Below are 17,329 nucleotides of genomic sequence, written 5' to 3'. Positions count from 1 at the left end.
TCCGGCTGTGTGGTTGTTGATGCAAACTTCACATTTGTCTGTATGTTTCGATGTACATGTGACAAAGCTGATCTTTAATCTCTCCCCATTACTCAGGCCACATTCTGCTGAGTCTCGAGTCAGACAGTACAGAAACAGGCCCAATGGCCCTCCATACCCAAACTGATAAATAGGTTTATTATTGTCACATGTACCGAGGTACAAGGGAAAAACCTCTCTTTGATCTGTCCATACAGATCAATTCATGATAGATTAACAGTGCATTGAGGTAGTGCAAGGTAAAATAATAAAAGCATGCAGACTGAAGTGTTACGGTACAGAGAAAGTGCAGTGTCGGTTGACAGTAAGGTGTGAGGTGGCAATGAGGTAGATTGTGAGGTCAAGAGTGCATCTTACCGTACTAGAGAACCATTCTATAGTGTTATAACAGTAGGGCAGAATTTGTTCTTGAGCCTGGTGGTAATGTGCTTTTCTGGCTTCTATCTGATTCCAGCAACTCCTCAGGCAGCTCGTACCCATACTAGTGAGTGAAGGCATTTCTGACAGGGCTCAGCATCCAGGCTTCTGCCTATGTCTCAGGGGGGCTTCTGTTCTGTGAAAACCTCTAACCCTGGCTGTATTGACATCACCAAGGAGTAAGGGACAAACTGTGGTGTTTGGCTGTGCTGCATCACAGTTCCTTATCAATACAAGAATTTTGCAACCTTAATTCTGCTCCTATATCTTACGGTCCTAATGTTGTAGCGCTGTGTTTGTTGTTGAGGGAGGAACACAGCGAGACTGTGTATAAAATCACCAAACTATAGGAAGCTTACAAACTGAAAGGATTGATTATTTTCCAGTGCTAGCGATCTGCACAAGCACAAGGGTATGAGGGTTCACAGTGGAAGAGCCTCTTCATTACAGTTTTGACAAAACCTCTGACGGGTCACTGGCATAATTGCAAAGAAAGATGAAAGCTTGATCTCTCTGACTGGCTAACCAACCACACACCAGCTGCAAACTAAGACATTTGAAGCAACTACTTCAGACTAGGTGCTGAATTTTCAGCTGCAGAATCTGCAGAATTCTTCAAAGAGTTAACGGAACATTATCTTAGCCAAACATGAAGCATTCTTCCTGCATCTCGGCTCCTCACCTCTCCTACAAAGATTCAAAAAATTATTAGTTACATGTACCTTGAAACATAGTGAAATGCATTGTTTCCATTAACAATCAACACAATGTTCATCAGAATACACAGACAATATACAACAAGATGGGCACAACAACAGCACCCTGATTTCCTCACCCCACACCCTCCATTAGGTTGGGGCACCCTGACCTCCGGGCCTGTCGATTTCTGGCCTCTGGTCCTTCCTGCACGACCTCTGACCCCACAATTTTCTGAACTCAGAGGATCACCTGCCTTCATCCTCGGGGCCCGCTGACCTCATTCCTTGATCGCAGGGATCGCTGGTCTCTTCCTCAGCGCCTGCTGACCCGACCTCTGACCTCAGGGATCAATCGAGTCCGACATCTTGACCTCATACTTCCTGACCTGCCGACTGACCTCGGCTTCCAAACCTGCCCATGGATTTCCAACCCTGGGATTCGCTGATCTCAATCTCGGTCCTTGACCACAGAGATTGCTGATCTTCATCCTCTACACCTGCCAACCTGACCTCCATCTTTGAGGATCACTGGCCCTCCCTGCAATAGTGCACTGTTGTAAGAAGTAATAAATGCGGTGTGTTGGGAAGTATTTGGAGTTTAGTTGGAGGTGGTTTGAGCTTAATTTATTTATTAAGGGATACGGCATGGAATAAACTCTTCCAGCCCTTTGTGTCGCACCTCCCAGCAACCCCCGACAACCCCATTTTAACCCTTACCTAATCACAGGACAGTTTACAGTGTCCACTTAACCTACCCAGTACATCTTTCGACTTCGGGAGGAACCCAGACAACACAGAGAAAACCCACACGTTCCACGGGAAGGACATACAGAGACTCCTTACAGAGGATGCCGGGATTAAACTGTAAACTCTGACCCTCACCCAAGGACTGTAGTAGTGCCACACTAACTGTTGTGCTACTGAGATGTTCAGCAGTCTGCAGGCTATGGCACTGCCTCTAGTTTGGTGTTTTAGTGCCAGCACCAGCTAACCTTCATTATGTTTTTTCTCCCATGACAAAAGTGCTGGGCAGTAAGTTCTCAAATAGTAAAAGTTATGCAGTCCAACTAATGTCCAATGCCTGTGTCTTTACTGTATCTTCAGAAACCTCGTTATTTTCAGGGTTGTATTGGTAGTGTTGCTACCTCACAACTCCACTGGCCCAGGTTTGGTCTTGACTTCTGTTACTGTTCACATTCTACCTATGACCACATGCATTGGCCCTCTCTCTCTACCCCCATCTGGTACTCTAGCTTCTTCCCTCATCCCAAAGACTGATTGGTCATGGTGAATTGCCCCTGATTAAGTGCGTGGACAAGGAGTAGAATCTGAGGGGTGAGAATAGAGTGGTAAAGCAGAGAAACAGGCCCTTTGGCCCATCTAGTCCATGCTGAACTGTTATTCTGCCTAGTGAAGAGAATAAAAACAGTATAGTATAAAATTAGTGTAAATTGAGTAGTTGATGGTTGGCACAGACTCAATGAGCTTGAAGTGCCTGTTTCCGTGTTGTGTAAATCTCTAACTCTCTCTAACGTTAGAATGCCTGCAAAGCAGCAAAAGCTTAAAACTCAGTCCTGTTCCCATTTTAAATCCACTTCCTGCAGATTTTGTGCATATCTTGAAATGTTGCCAGCACAATCTTTTTTTAAACACATCAGCTTGCTTCACTGTCAGAGTAACATTTTCCATTGACCGTACTGCATTACTGAAGGGGTTAACAGTCTAATTTTAGTTGTGGAACATCACTGCGATAGAAGCTTACAAGTTGCCCATGTAAGGACAGCAGTGCCATTCTTAACTCTTGTGCGAGTTGCTCATGCTGTTTTGTTTTGGTGCAGTGCCCACTGTTTTCCAGCCATCTCACACTCCTTCTGGGCCATCACTTGGAGATTTCAAACATACAGCCAACCCGGCTGAGAATGTTTTCTCTCTTGTGTTGTTCTTGGCACCCACTGGGGAGGATGGAATGTATTTTTCTCTTGCAAAAAAAAAGCTAACACTTTCCCAAAAGCTGAAACAAAGAAAAAATTGTTCTTGTGTTGGGGAGGAGTAGGGATAATTGTTTAACGGGTGTTGTGCATTTCTCCGCACAAGAGGCAGTCTGCAAATTAGTATGCAGAAGCAAACAAATGGGAGAATGACTCCTTGTGGGCTCAGTAAACTTGACAATCTGATGGTTCACAGCCTCATCCTCAGTCAATGACATGAGGGACCCTTCCTCACCAAACTGGCTTGCCCAGTAATGGTTTCTAGTTGGAATAGATAGTTGTGTGCTAGGCTTCTTAATCACTTCTTGATTAGTAAAGGCATCAAAGGTTATGAGGAGAAGGTAGGAGAATGAAGTTGAGAAGGAAAATAAATCAGCCATGATGGAATGGTGGAGTAGAATTGATGGGCCAAATGTCCTAATTCTACTCCGAGGTCTTGTGGAAAAATACCTTAAGCAGGGCTCTCCTGAATGAAAAATGGCACAGGAATGGTCTCCTTGGCCCGCAATATCTGTGCTGACCATGGTAAGGAAGGCAAATGCAATGTTAGCATTCATTTCAAGAGGACTAGAACATAAATGCAAGGATGTAATGCTAAGGCTTTATTAGGCATTAGTCAGTCTGCATTTGGAGTATTGTGAGCAGATTTGGGCCCCTTATCTAAGAATGGATGTGTTGGCATTGGAGAGGGTCCAGGAAAGATTCACTTGAATGATTCCCAGAATGAAAGGGTTAATGTATGAGGAGCGTTTGATGGCTCTGAGCTTGTACTTGCTGGAATTAAGGGGAGATCATTCAACTCCAGCAAGTTGAATATTGAAGGACCTAGATGGAGTGGATGTGGATGTTTCCTGCAGTGGGAGAATCTAGGACCAGATGGAACTACCTCAGAATAGAGGGACGTCCACTTAGAACAGACATGAGGAATTTCTTTAGCCAGAGAGTAGTGAATCTGTGGAATTCACTGCCACAGATTGCTTTGGATGCTAAGTCATTGGGTGTCTCTAAAGCAGAGTTTGACAGTTTCTTCATTAATCAAAGCATCATAGGTTACAGGGAGAAGGGTGCCAGAGTGGCACAGCAGTTAGTGGGATACTATTACAGCTCAGAGCACCAGAATTCAGAGTTCAATGTTGGTGTCACTTGTAAGGAATCTCTATACATCTCCGTGGAAAGCATGGAATTTCCCCGGGTGTTCTAGTTTCCTCCCACAGTGCAAAGATGTACTAGGTAGGTTATTTGGCCATTGTAAACTGTCCCTTAATTAAGTAAGGGTTAAAAAAGTTTGTCGGAGATTGCTGGGTTGTGCAGCTCAAAGGGCCTCTTCTGCACTGCACACTGCCTATAAAAAGTTCCCCCCCGCCCCCCCGGAAGTTTTCATGTTTTATTCTTTTACAATATTGAATCATAGTGGATTTAATTTGGCTTTTTTGATACTGATCAACAGAAAAAGACTCGAGTCAAAGTGAAAACAGATCTGCACAAAGTGACCTAAATTAATTACAGATATAAAACACAAAATAATTGCATAAGTATTCACCCCCTTCAAGTCAGTGTTTAGTAGATGCACCTTTGGCAGCAATTACACTATTGACACTGCAATTTTTCCCCATTTTTCTTTCCAAAACTGCTCAAGCTCTGTCATTGCATGGGGACCGTGTATGAACGGCTCTTTTCAAGTCCAGCCACAAATTCTTAATTGGATTGAGGTCTGGACTATGACTTAGCTGCTCTAGGACATTAACTTTGTTGTTTTAATGCCATTTCTGCGTAGCTTTGGCTTTATGCTTGGGGTCATTGTCTTGCTAGAAAACAATATCTTCTCCTATGTTGCAGTTCTTTTGCAGACTGCATCAGTATTTCCTATATTTTGCTGCATCATTTTACCCTCTACTTTCACGTCTTCTGGAGCCTGCTGCAGTGAAGCATCCCCACAGCATTTTGCAGCCACCCCAATGCTTCATGGTAGGGATGGTGTGTTTTTGATGATGTGCGGTGTTTGGCTTACAATAAACATAATGTTTAGTGTGATAGCCAAAAAGCTCAATTTTGATTTCATTAGACCATAGGATCATCTTCCAGCTGACTTCAGAGTCTCCCACATGTCTTTGGTAAACTGTAGCCGAGATTTCATGAGAGTTATTTCCAGCAGTGGCTTTCTCTTTGCCACTCTCCCATAAAGCTGCAACTGGTGTATGCGCAGTCTCTCCCATCTCAGCCACTAAAGCTTGGTAACTCCTCCACAGTTGTCATAGGGCTTTTGGTGGTATCCCTCACTAGAACCCTTCATTCACGGTCACTCAGTTTTTGAGGACAGCCTGCTGTAGGCAGAGTTACAAATTCTTTCTATTTCTTGATGATTGACTTAACTGTACTCCAAGGGATATTCAGTGACTTGGAATTTTTCTTGTACCCATCTCCTGACTTGTGCTTTTCAAAAGCATTTTCACAGAGTTGCTTGGAGTGTTCTTTTGTTTTCATAGTGTAGTTTTTGCCAGGATACTGACTCACCAGCAATTGGACCTCCCAAATACAGGTGTATTTTTACTACAATCAATTGAAACAACTTGACTGCACGCAGGTGATCTCCATGTGATTTCTAAAACCAATTGGCTGCACCATTGATTGTTTGGTGTGTTATCTTAAAGGGGGGGTGAATACTTATGCAATCAATTATTTTGTGTTTTATATTTGTAATTAATTTAGATCTCATTGTAGATATCTGTTTTCACATTTACACGGAAGTTTTTCCTGTTGATCAGTGTTAAAAAAAAAAGCCAAATTAAATCAGTTAATCGATGTTGTAAAACAATAAAACGTGAAAACTTCCAAGGGAGTGAATACGCTATATTTCTAAATAAACACAGGAGAACAGGGTTGATAGGAATAATAAATCAGTCAAGATGGAATGTGGAGCAGACTCAATGGGCTAAATGGCCTAATTCTGCTCCTATGTCTTATGGTCTTATGACGCCAAATTAAGTTGAACCTATGAACTAAACTACATCCCTCCCTCTTCCCCTGCACGTTCAGGCAGCATTTTTGCCCCAGTTTTTTTTTAAATTCTTTTAAGGGCTTTGGAAGCTGAGCCAGTAATAATCACCCATCCCCTAATTGCCCTTGAGAAAGTCAAGTCGTCACTTTTTATTGTCATTTCGACCATAACTGCTGGTATAGCACATAGTAAAAACGAGACAATGTTTTTCAGGACCATGGTGCTACATGAAACAGTACAAAAACTACACTGAGCTAGGTAAAATCAACACAGAAAAAAAAACTACACTAGACTACAGACCTACCCAGGACTGCATAAAGTGCACAAAAACAGTGCAGGCATTACAATAAATAATAAACAAGACAGTAGGCACAGTAGAGGGCAGTAAGTTGGTGTTAGTCCAGGCTCTGGGTATTGAGGAGTCTGATAGCTTGGGGGGAAGAAACTGTTACATAGTCTGGTTGTGAGAGCCTGAATGCTTCGGAGCCTTTTCCCAGATGGCAGGAGGGAGAAGAGATTGTATGAGGGGTGTGTGGGGTGCTTCATAATGCTATTTGATTTGCGGATGCAGAGTGTAGTGTAACTGTCTGCAATAGCAGGAAGAGAGACCCCGATGATCTTCTCAGCTGACCTCACTATCTGCTGCAGGGTCTTACGATCCGAGATGGTGCAATTTCCAAACCAGGTAGTGATGCAGCTGCTCAAAATGCTCTCAATACAACCCCTGTAGAATGTGATGAGGATGAGAGGTGGGAGATGGACTTTCCTCAGCCTTCGCAGAAAGTAGAGACACTGCTGGGCTTTGTTTGCTATGGAGCTGGTGTTGAGGGACCAGGTGAGATTCTCCGCCAGGTGAACCCCAAGAAATTTGGTGCTCTTAGCAATCTCTACTGAGAAGCTGTCAATGTACAGCGGGGAGTGGTCACTCTGTGCCCTCCTGAAGTCAACAACCTTCTCTTTTGTTCACATTCAGAAACAGGTTGTTGGCTCTGCACCAGTCCATTAGCCACTGCACCACCTCTCTGTATGCTAACTCGTCATTCTTGCTGATGAGACCCACCACAGTCATGTCATCGGCAAACTTAATGATGTGGTTCGAGCTGTGTCTTGCAGCACAGTCAAGGGTCAGCAGAGTGAACAGCAGTGGACTGAGCACACAGCTCTGAGGGGTCCCCGTGCTCAGTGTGATGGTGTTGGAGATGCTGCTCCCGATCCGGACTGACTGAGGTCTCCCAGTCAGGAAGTCTAGGATCCAGTTGCAGAGGAGGTGTTCAGGCCCAATAGGCTCGGCTTTCCAATCAGTTTCTGAGGGATGATTGTGTTGAATGCTGAACTGAAGTCTATGAACAGTATTTGAACATACATGTCTTTTTTGTCCAGGTGGGTTAGGGCCAGGTGGAGGGTGATGGCAATGGCGTCATCTGTTGAGCAGTTGGGACGGTACGCGAACTGCAGGGGGTCCAGTGAGGGGGGCAGCAGTGTCTTGATGTGCCTCATGATGAGCCTCTTGAAACATTTCATGATGATGGATGTGAGTGCAACGGGACGGTAGTCATTGAGACAGGACACTGCAGACTTCTTCGGCACGGGGACGATGGTGGCGGCCTTGAAACACATTGGAGCAATGGCACTGCTCAGGGAGATGTTGAAGGTGTCAGTGAGAACATCTGCTAGCTGGTCTGCACATCCTCTAAGCACTCTACCAGGAATATTGTCTGGTCCAGCAGCCTTCCATGGGTTGACCCTGCACAGGGTTCTTCTCACATCGGCCACGGAGAGACACAGCACTTGGTCATTTGGAGGAGGGGTGGACTTCCTCACCACCACGTCATTTTCCACCTCAAAATGAGCGTTCAGCGCATCTGGGAGGGAGGCATCACCCGTACAGTCAGGTGACGTTGTGAATGGTGAGCTGTCTTCTTCAGCCACAGCAATCCTTGGGTGCAGATTTTTTTTATTTCGAGATATAGCACAGTAAGAGATCCTTCTGGCCCAACGAGCCCTACCACTCAGTTACACCCATTTGACCAATTAACCTACTAGCCAGTTTGTCTTTGTAACTTGGGAGGAAACTGGAGCACCCAGAAGAAATCCATGCAGTCACATGGAGAAGATACAGACTTCTAACAGACATTGTCGGAATTCAACCCAGGTCACTGGCACTCACTCACTCACAGTACTGTACCCAGTCAGGATGGTATGTGGCTTGGAGGGCAGTGTTGTCCTTGTCCTTCCAGCGGGTTGAGGTGGTGCTGCTGCTACTGTTCGGTTCTTGGGAAGGAGGGGAGTTCATGCATTTCCCCACGCTATTAGCTGATCTGATCTATCAGCTCTTTACCCCACAAACATAAGTTAATCCTAGGGTTAGCATAACACTTTACAGCACCAGTGATCAGGGTTCGTTTCTTGCTGCTGTCTCTAAGGAGTTTGTACGTTCTCCACAATACTGTGTGGGTTTCCTCCCACATTCCAAAGATGTAAGGGTTAGGATTAGTAAATTTTGGGCATGCTATGTTGGCTCTGAAAGTGTGGTGACACTTGTGGGCTACCCCCTTTCCCCCAGCACATCCTCGGACTGTGCTGACTGTTGATGCAAACAACACATTTCACTGCATGTTTTGATGTACTTGTGACAGATCTTTGAGGTAACCTTTGACTTTAATACTCATGGTAAGTGGTTGTTGCAGTATTTAAATAGGTAAATTCTCCACGTGACAGGTAACTCAACTGTAGAGTCATGGAAGGCCACAGGTCAACTCCAAAGTGTGGTAAATGAGTTAATCAGATTATGAAAGGGCTTGGCCCAGGTTTTTGTTCCTGAACCTTGCCCTGTGATCACTATTTAAAGAGAGGTGAGATCGGCCCAGGTTTCTGTTCCTGAACCTTGAACAATGACCATTGGGTTTAAGAGAGATTGGCCAGGGTTACTGCTTCCCATCGCTGCCCCGGTAACCTTGGGTTAGAGAGAGAGGAAGTAATCAGCCAGAGTTCCTGCTCCCCATTGCTGCCCGGTGACCCTGGGATTAGAGGAGAGAGAGGGGGGTAATCAGCCAGGGTTTCTACTCCTGATCACTAGCCAAGTTAAAAGGACTCCATCCAGTTCCTTCAGATAATACATTCAAAATATAATTGTACTGTTAACATCTGCTGAGATTAAATAGCTTTGTTAATATTTTTGAGATTTTCATTGCTGATTTAATACAAGATTATTACATCCAGCAAACTGCAACTATCCTTGACTGTCCTGCACCAAAAGTTAAAATATGGCTGACCTTAACCTTTTTGCTTATTCATGTTCGTCTTTCAGTGACCTGTAACAAATTTCACCACTCATTTCAGTACCCAAGCGAGTAGTATTTACTCAACAGACATCCCCCTCCTCTAGGAGGATGCATTGTTTATCTCATGGTTTAATATCCTTGATTGTTGAGTTACACCAGAGAAAATAGCTTGCTGTGAAGCAGAACGCAGGAGCTCTGCAGTATAAACTGCCTAATGATTTGAGGCTGTCAGTTGGGCTCAGCAAACTGACCTTCATCCTCTGCAGTAAAATGAGGCATGATGTGTTATGTTAAATGCAAAGCACTCGGGTCGCTCGTTGACCTTTCCATCCCGGCAGCTGGTTCATTTTGTCCGCTGTGCTGAAGGGAGAGGAGCTGTGTTGGTGACATGGTGTGGGAGTCTTCACAGTGAGCCTCTCTAAGCTGGCTCCTCCAGCTTTATTCAAAGTCTAAAGTAATTTTTATTATCAGAGTACATATATGTCACCGCATACAATCCTGAGATTCGTTCTCCGGGCATACTTAACAAATCTTTAGAATAATAACTATAACAGGATCATTGAAAAATCAAGCAGAATGCAGAAGAAAACAAACTCTGCAAAAGAAAATGTATATAAACAGCAATAAATAACATGAAATAACAAGTAAAGAGTCCTTAAAGTGAGATTATTGGTTGTGGGAACGTTCAAAGGATGAGCAAGTGAGTGTAGTTAAACCCTTTTGTTCAAGAGCCTCTTCCTCAAACAGTGGTAAGGCCAAATTACATCACTATGGCAAGCCCCTCAGCTCAACGTTTGCAGCACGTGAAGAGGTACATGATCTCCATATTACTGAGTTGCCAGTGTACTGGGTGAGCTGACTGCATGTAGACACCTCATTTACACCCATCCTCATTGCAGCAGGAATAAGCTGGAGGAACCCAACAGGTCAGGTAACATCTGCAGAGGGAAGCAGGCAGTCAACCTTTCTGATCCAGACCCTTCAGCAGTCTAGATAAAGGCTCTCAGCCTGAAAGATGAATCCGAGTCAGGTTTATTATCACTGACACGTATCATGAAACTTGTTGTTTTGCGGCAGCAGTACAATACATAAAAAATACGGTAAGTTACAAAAATAAATATAAAACATAAGAAAAGAAAAAGAAAGCAAAATAGTAGTGTTCGTGGACTGTTCAGAAATCTGATGATGGAGGGGAAGAAATATTCCTAAAATGTAGAGTGTTCGTCTTCGGGCTCCTGATGGTAGCAGTGAGAAAGGCCGTGTATCGGGTGGTGAGGGTCCTTAATGATGGACGCTACCTTCTTGAGGCACTGCCTTTTGAAGATGTCCTTGATGTTGGGGAGTCTAGTGCCCATGGTGGAGCTGGCTGTGTCTACAACCTTCTGCAGCTTTTTCTGATCCTGTGCAGTGGTGTCTACATACCAGACTGTGATGCAACCAGTCAAAATGATCTCCACTGTGCATCTGTGGTTATTTGCTAGTCTTTGGGGATAGATTAAAACTCCTTAAACTCCGAATGGAATATAGCTGCCTATATTCCTCCTTTGTAATTGCATCAATATGTTGTGTCCTTCTTGCTGTCCTTGGGCCCTTTTGCAAACATGAAACATTTCCCTCCGCTGATGCTGACCCACTGAGTTCTTCCAGCATTTTGTTTGTCATCCACATTCCAGCACCTGCAGTCTCTTGTGACCCCATTCAGGCACTGAGGCCAGATATTCTTCACTAAAGGGACACCATCACCGTTTGCACAACAGCAGCTCATGCAGTCTCGGGGCACAGGGCAGGGCCCGGCAGTAAGCACTGACATTGTCAGTGGTATCTGTATTACGTAAATTTATTCACAGCATGGAGTTGAAGGTACCAGCAGAAGAACAAAGGTTCAAAGGTCCCAATTTAATGTCAGAGAAACGTATACAATATACATCCTGAAATGCTTTTTCTTCGCAAACATCCATTGAAACAGAGGAGTGCCCCAAAGAATGAATGCAAGAACCCCGAAGTACCCCCCAGCTCTCCTCCCTCCCGCATGTAAGTAGGAGGGAGCAACAACCCCTCCCCCCCACCGGCAAAGAAACAGCAAGCATCAGCACCATCACCGAGCACTCAGTGTGAGCAAAGACACAGACTTCACATTTCACCCGGCATTCGACTTACAGGTGTCCCCCGCTTCGCTTTTACAAAGGGCCTACATTAGTGACCTGTTTCGCATTACAAAGAGGATTTTCGCTTTTACAAAAATTTTTCCCATATAAGTTAATGGTTCTTCGCTTTACGCCATTTTGGCTTAAGAAAGGTTTCATAGGAACGCTCTACCTTTGTAAGGGGAGGGGCACCTGTACCACAGATTCATTCTCTCCCCCTCACCCCTCTCCCTAATAAGGGAGAAAAAGCTGTCTCCATTTTCCCAGCAAGTGCAGAGCCGTAACAAACAACTTGCTGGTTTACAATGACAAAAGTCCATTATGTCACTTTTTTCGAGCTCTGTGCCTGAAGATTGCAAAGATCCTGGGTCTTCAGGCTCACAGCAGATATCCTGGCTCCCCTGACGACACACGGATCTCCTGCCGTGACACCGACCCTCAATCCGCCCATCTCCAGAGCCCCGAGATCCTAGGCTTCTGAATTCGAGCCGGACTCTCAGGGCGAACCCTTGAACAACTGCCAGTCCTGAAACCCCACAAAGAACCAAAGTCAACTCCAGGTCAGGGTCTTCAAAAGAACCCTGAATGGGAAAAATAAAGATATTAAAGATGGAAGTAGAGCAAACAAAGGAGTCACCGTTTAGTGCCATCACTCCGCCAAAATGGGATTGATGCAGACTTAGACTAGCAGAGTGGTTGATGGTTGAGGCAGATTTGGGCTGAGGAGCCTTTTTTGTGCTTTATAATTCCCAGGGGACCATTGAACCTCTCTTCCTCCCCCCCCCCCCCCCCCCATTTGCAACAGTACCTTAACTTGATGGCCCATGATGTTGTGCCGACTTTTTAACCCTACTCTAAGATCAATGCCACATACCTCTCCATTTTTCCTGTCATTCATGTGCCCTTCTAAGAATCTCTTAAATGCCTTTAATGTAATGGTGCCGCTGTAGCATTGCGGTTAGCACAACACTATTACAGCTTGGGGTATCAGAGTCCAGAGTTCAATTCTGACATGATCTGCAAGGAGTGTGTACATCCTCCCTGTGGAATGCTTTGGTTTTCTCCGGGTGCTCCGGTTTCCTCCCAAGGTGCAAAGAGGTATCAGTTAGTAGGTTAAATTGGTCATTGTAAATTGTCCTGTGATTAGGCAGGGGGTTAACTGTGGGTTGCTTGCCAGCGCAAATCAAAGAGCTAGAGGGACTATTCCACACTGTATGTCAATAAATAAATATCTGCCTGGCAGTACATTCCACACACCCATCACTTTCTGTGTAGAAAAAGCCTACTTCTGATATCACCCCCATACTTCCCTCCAGTCATCTTAAAATTATGCCCCTTCATATTAGCCACTTCCACCCTGGGAAAAAGGCTCTGGCTGTCCATTCAATCTATGCCTCATACAAACTGAAGGAACTCAATGGGTCAGGCAGTATCTATGGAGGGAAGTAGACAGTCAGGGTTTTGGGAAGGTTGCCTTGATCTAGATGATTTCTTGAGTCTCCACCATCAGACAGGAGCCACTTGTACATTAAGCAAGTAACAATATTTGTGTTACTGTATTGGCGTGTGTGTTCATGTGACTAACATACAATTTCTCCTATGTTCTTTTAGCTGTACAAGAAGCCTGATGTCCCTCTTTATAAGAAAATTCGATCAAGTAAGACATCTTTAATTTCATTTTATTATATATTTCATTTATAAATGATTTATCTTCATATCTACATTTACTCTGTGCCTTTGTAAGTTAACCTGGCCACTGAAGTTGCTGCTGCGTTACATGCTGGCATGTTTATAAGTGGTGCCTTCCGGAGTGCACTGAGGTTTTTGTGACTAGGCTGGGGCAGTCAGTAAAATCCAGAAATCATTTTCAGAGGAGCACCTTCCCAGTTATGGCACCACACCGGGAACACTCTTGAATTCTTGCCAGATGAATCTCCTCCTATCCAGAGCAACGCCACCTGCCACACCCTTAGTGGCCACAACCTTCCACCTTGCTCTTGCCTCGAAGCCCCCTAGACTGGGGGGGGTGTTGGAATTATATAAGCCTCCATTATAGCTGCTGCATTCTGCTGGAAGTTCCATTGTGAGCTTTCGGTGAGAACAGCATGGGGCCCAGATGAGATTTCTCTCCCTTCCATCTCCTGGGGTGAGTGAACTATGGGCCATCAGACCCTTTTGGAGATGAGCACCAGTAATTTCTGTGTGAGAGCACAGGACAGCTGAGGCTGGGCATTAGCTGTAAACTGGGATCAGCAGCAAGGGTTGGGTTGGGGGAACCTGTCATTGAGAGAATGTTGGGGGGGGGGGTTGGAAGCTGGTGGAATCTCAGCTGTCATCAAGCTTTAGTGCTCAAACTTAGACAGAAAGCTGACTGGGATGTTCTGAACTAAACCAAGTTTCTGTAGTTGAAGTTGCAAAATATACAGATGGAGCAGAATTATAAAATTCAAGGGCTGGATGGGAACCTCTTGAGGCTTGTAATCAAGGATGAACATTATTCACCCTATACATTTACATTTCCTCTGTGTTGGTCAGAGCACAACATACAATATAAATGATAACATTCAATAATTCAATAAAAAAGGATAGTGAGGGATAAAATTGGTCCCTTAGAGAATCAGAGTGGACAGCTATGTGTGGTGCCGAAAGAGATGGGGGAGATTTTGAACAATTTCTTTTCTTCAGTATTCACTAAGGAGAAGGATATTGACTTGTGTAAGGTAAGGGAAACGAGGAGGGAAGTTACGGAAACTGTGACAATTAAAGAGGAGGAAGTACTGGCGGTTTTAAGGAATATAAAAGTGGATAAATCTCCGGGTCCTGACAAGATATTCCCTAGGACCTTGAGGGAGGTTAGTGTAGAAATAGCAGGGGCTCTGACAGAAATATTTGAAATGTCATTAGAAACGGGGATGGTGCTGGAGGATTGGCGTATTGCTCATGTGGTTCCATTGTTTAAAAGGGGTTCTAAGAGTAAACCTAGCAATTATAGGCCTACACGAGGAAAACTGCAGATGCTGGAAATTCAAACAACACACACAAAATGCTGGTGGAACACAGCAGGCCAGGCAGCATTTATAAGGATCTATAAGCATCTATGCTGCCTGGCCTAATTATAGGCCTGTCAGTTTGATGTCAGTGGTGGGTAAATTAATGGAAAGTATTCTTAGAGATGGTATATATAATTATCTGGATAGACAGGGTCTGATTAGGAACAGTCAACATGGATTTGTGCATGGAAGGTCATGTTTGACAAATCTTACTGAATTTTTTGAGGAGGTTACAAGGAAAGTTGATGACAGTAAAGCAGTGGATGTTGTCTATATGGACTTCAGTAAGGCCTTTGACAAGATACCGCACGGAAGGTTAGTTAGGAAGGTTCAATCATTAGGTATTAATATTGAAGTAGTAAAATGGATTCAACAGTGGCTGGATGGGAGATGCCAGAGAGTAGTGATGGATAACTGTTTGTCAGGTTGGAGGCCAGTGACTAGTGGTGTGCCTCAGGGATCTGTACTGGGTCCAATGTTGTTTGTCATATACATGTTTGTACATTAATTATCTGGATGATGGGGTGGTAAATTGGATTAGTAAGTATGCAGATGATACTAAGGTAGGTGACGTTGTGGATAATGAAGTAGGTTTTCAAAGTTTGCAGAGAGATTTAGGCCAGTTAGAAGAGTGGGCTGAACAATGGCAGATGGAGTTTAGTGCTGATAAGTGTGAGGTGCTACATTTTGGTAGGAATAATCCAAATAGAACATACATGGTAAATGGTAGGGCATTGAAGAATGCAGTAGAACAGAGTGATCTAGGAATAATGGTGCATAGTTCCCTGAAGGTGGAATCTCATGTGGATAGGGTGGTGAAGAAAGCTTTTGGTATGTTGGCCTTTATAAATCAGAGCATTGAGTATAGGAGTTGGGATGTAATGTTAAGATTGTACAAGGCATTGGTAAGGCCGAATTTGGAGTATCGTGTACAGTTCTAGTCACCAAATTATAGGAAAGATGTCAACAGCATAGAGAGAGTACAGAGAAGATTTACTGGAATGTTACCTGGGTTTCAGCACCTAAATTACAGGGAAAGATTGAACAAGTTAGGTCTTTATTCTTTGGAACATAGAAGGTTAAGGGGGGACTTGATAGAGGTATTTAAAATTATGAGGGGGATAGACAGAGTTGACGTGGGTAGGCTTTTTCCATTGAGAGTAGGGGAGATTCAAACAAGAGGACTTGAGTTTAGAGTTGGGGGCAAAAGTTTAAGGGTAACACGAGGGGGAATTTCTTTACTCAGAGAGTGGTAGCTGTGTGGAACGAGCTTCCAGTAGAAGTGGTAGAGGCAGGTTCGGTATTGTCATTTAAAGTAAAATTGGATAGGTATATGGACAGGAAAGGAATGGAGGGTTATGGGCTGAGTGCAGGTCGGTGGGACTAGGTGAGAGTAAGCATTCGGCACTAGAAGGCCGAGATGGCCTGTTTCCATGCTGTAATTGTTATATGGTTATATATAATTATAAAGAATTACATAAAAAGAGGTTAAATGGCATGTATTTACAATGTAAACAGCATTATAAAAAGTGGTTTAAAGTGTTTATGTTGCAGTGCATTGACGGGGATTATGTCATTTATGCATTATTTATCTTTCAATAGAGAGGGTTGGTGGGGGTGAACTAGAATGGTTGACCAAATTAACTGCCTAGGGGAAGAAAATTTAAAATGGCATGAATATTTGTATACTAAATATCCAAAGGGTAACACGTGATGTAGGTAGACAACAAACACGGTCTGAAGCGAGGAGGCTTCATTCAGAAGTGCCCTGCATAGACTTGGTCTGTGGTGCCACCTTTCACCACAGCTTCTGCCAGGCCAGCCAGCTCCACAGCTCACAGCAGACAGCAAGGTGGTCAGACAAAATCCGAATCCGTTTTCTTATCACTTATATACTGTATGTCGTGAAATTTGTTGTTTTGCAGCAGAAATACAGTGTAATATTTAAAATATACTTTAAGTTACATAAATAAATACATAATTTTAAAAATTAAGCAGAGCAAAAAGAGAGCAAAAATAATGAGGTAGTGTTCATGGTTCAGAAATCTGATGGTGGAAGGAAAGAAGCTGTTCCTACCCCTTTGAGTGTGTGTCTTTAGGCTCCTGTACCTTCTCTTTAATAGTAGTAATGTTCTGGGTGGTGGGGATCCTTACCTCCGCTCAACATCATGGTGGGGGGTACTCAATTGGGTGGGGCGCCTTTCTGGTGTGTTACTTCCACTAGGATTTGATTGGCATAGACAATAGACATTAGGTGCAGGAGTAGGCCATTCGGCCCTTCTAGCCAGCACCGCCATTCACTGTGATCATGGCTGATCATACACAATCAGTACCCCGTTCCTGTCCTCTCTCCATGTCCCTTGACCCCGCTATCTATAAGAGCTCTGTCTAACCCTCTCTTGAATGCATCCAGAGACTTGGCCTCCACTGCCTTCTGGGACAGAGCATTCCACATATCCACCACTCTCTGGGTGAAAAAGTTTTTCCGCATCTCTGTTCTAAATGGCCTACCCCTTATTCTTAAACTGTGGCCTCTAGTTCTGGACTCACCCATCAGCGGGAACATGCTTCCTGCCTCCACTGTGTCCAATCCCTTAATAATCTTATATGTTTCAATCAGATCCCCTCTCATCCTTCTAAATTCCAGTGTATACAAGCCCAGTCGCTCCAATCTTTCAACATATGACAGTCCCGCCATTCCGGGAATTAACCTTGTG

General features: G+C 44.1%; 1 protein-coding gene across 4 annotated transcripts in view; it reads left to right on the top strand.

Moving 5' to 3' along the window:
• ash1l (ash1 (absent, small, or homeotic)-like (Drosophila)) overlaps positions 1-17,329 on the top strand; it is a 372,059-nt gene that overhangs the window by 276,394 nt on the left and 78,336 nt on the right. For all 4 annotated transcript variants that reach the window (XM_073061208.1, XM_073061209.1, XM_073061207.1 and 1 more), the window contains one exon: positions 13,174-13,219. In XM_073061208.1, coding sequence (XP_072917309.1) covers positions 13,174-13,219 — 46 coding nt within the window. The remainder of the gene's footprint in view (positions 1-13,173; positions 13,220-17,329) is intronic.

The sequence above is a fragment of the Hemitrygon akajei genome, chromosome 11 (genome assembly GCF_048418815.1).
Source record: "Hemitrygon akajei chromosome 11, sHemAka1.3, whole genome shotgun sequence".
Lineage (NCBI taxonomy): Eukaryota > Metazoa > Chordata > Chondrichthyes > Myliobatiformes > Dasyatidae > Hemitrygon > Hemitrygon akajei.
Note: the sequence above shows the minus strand (reverse complement) of the source record. Positions and strands in the feature narration are given on the sequence as shown.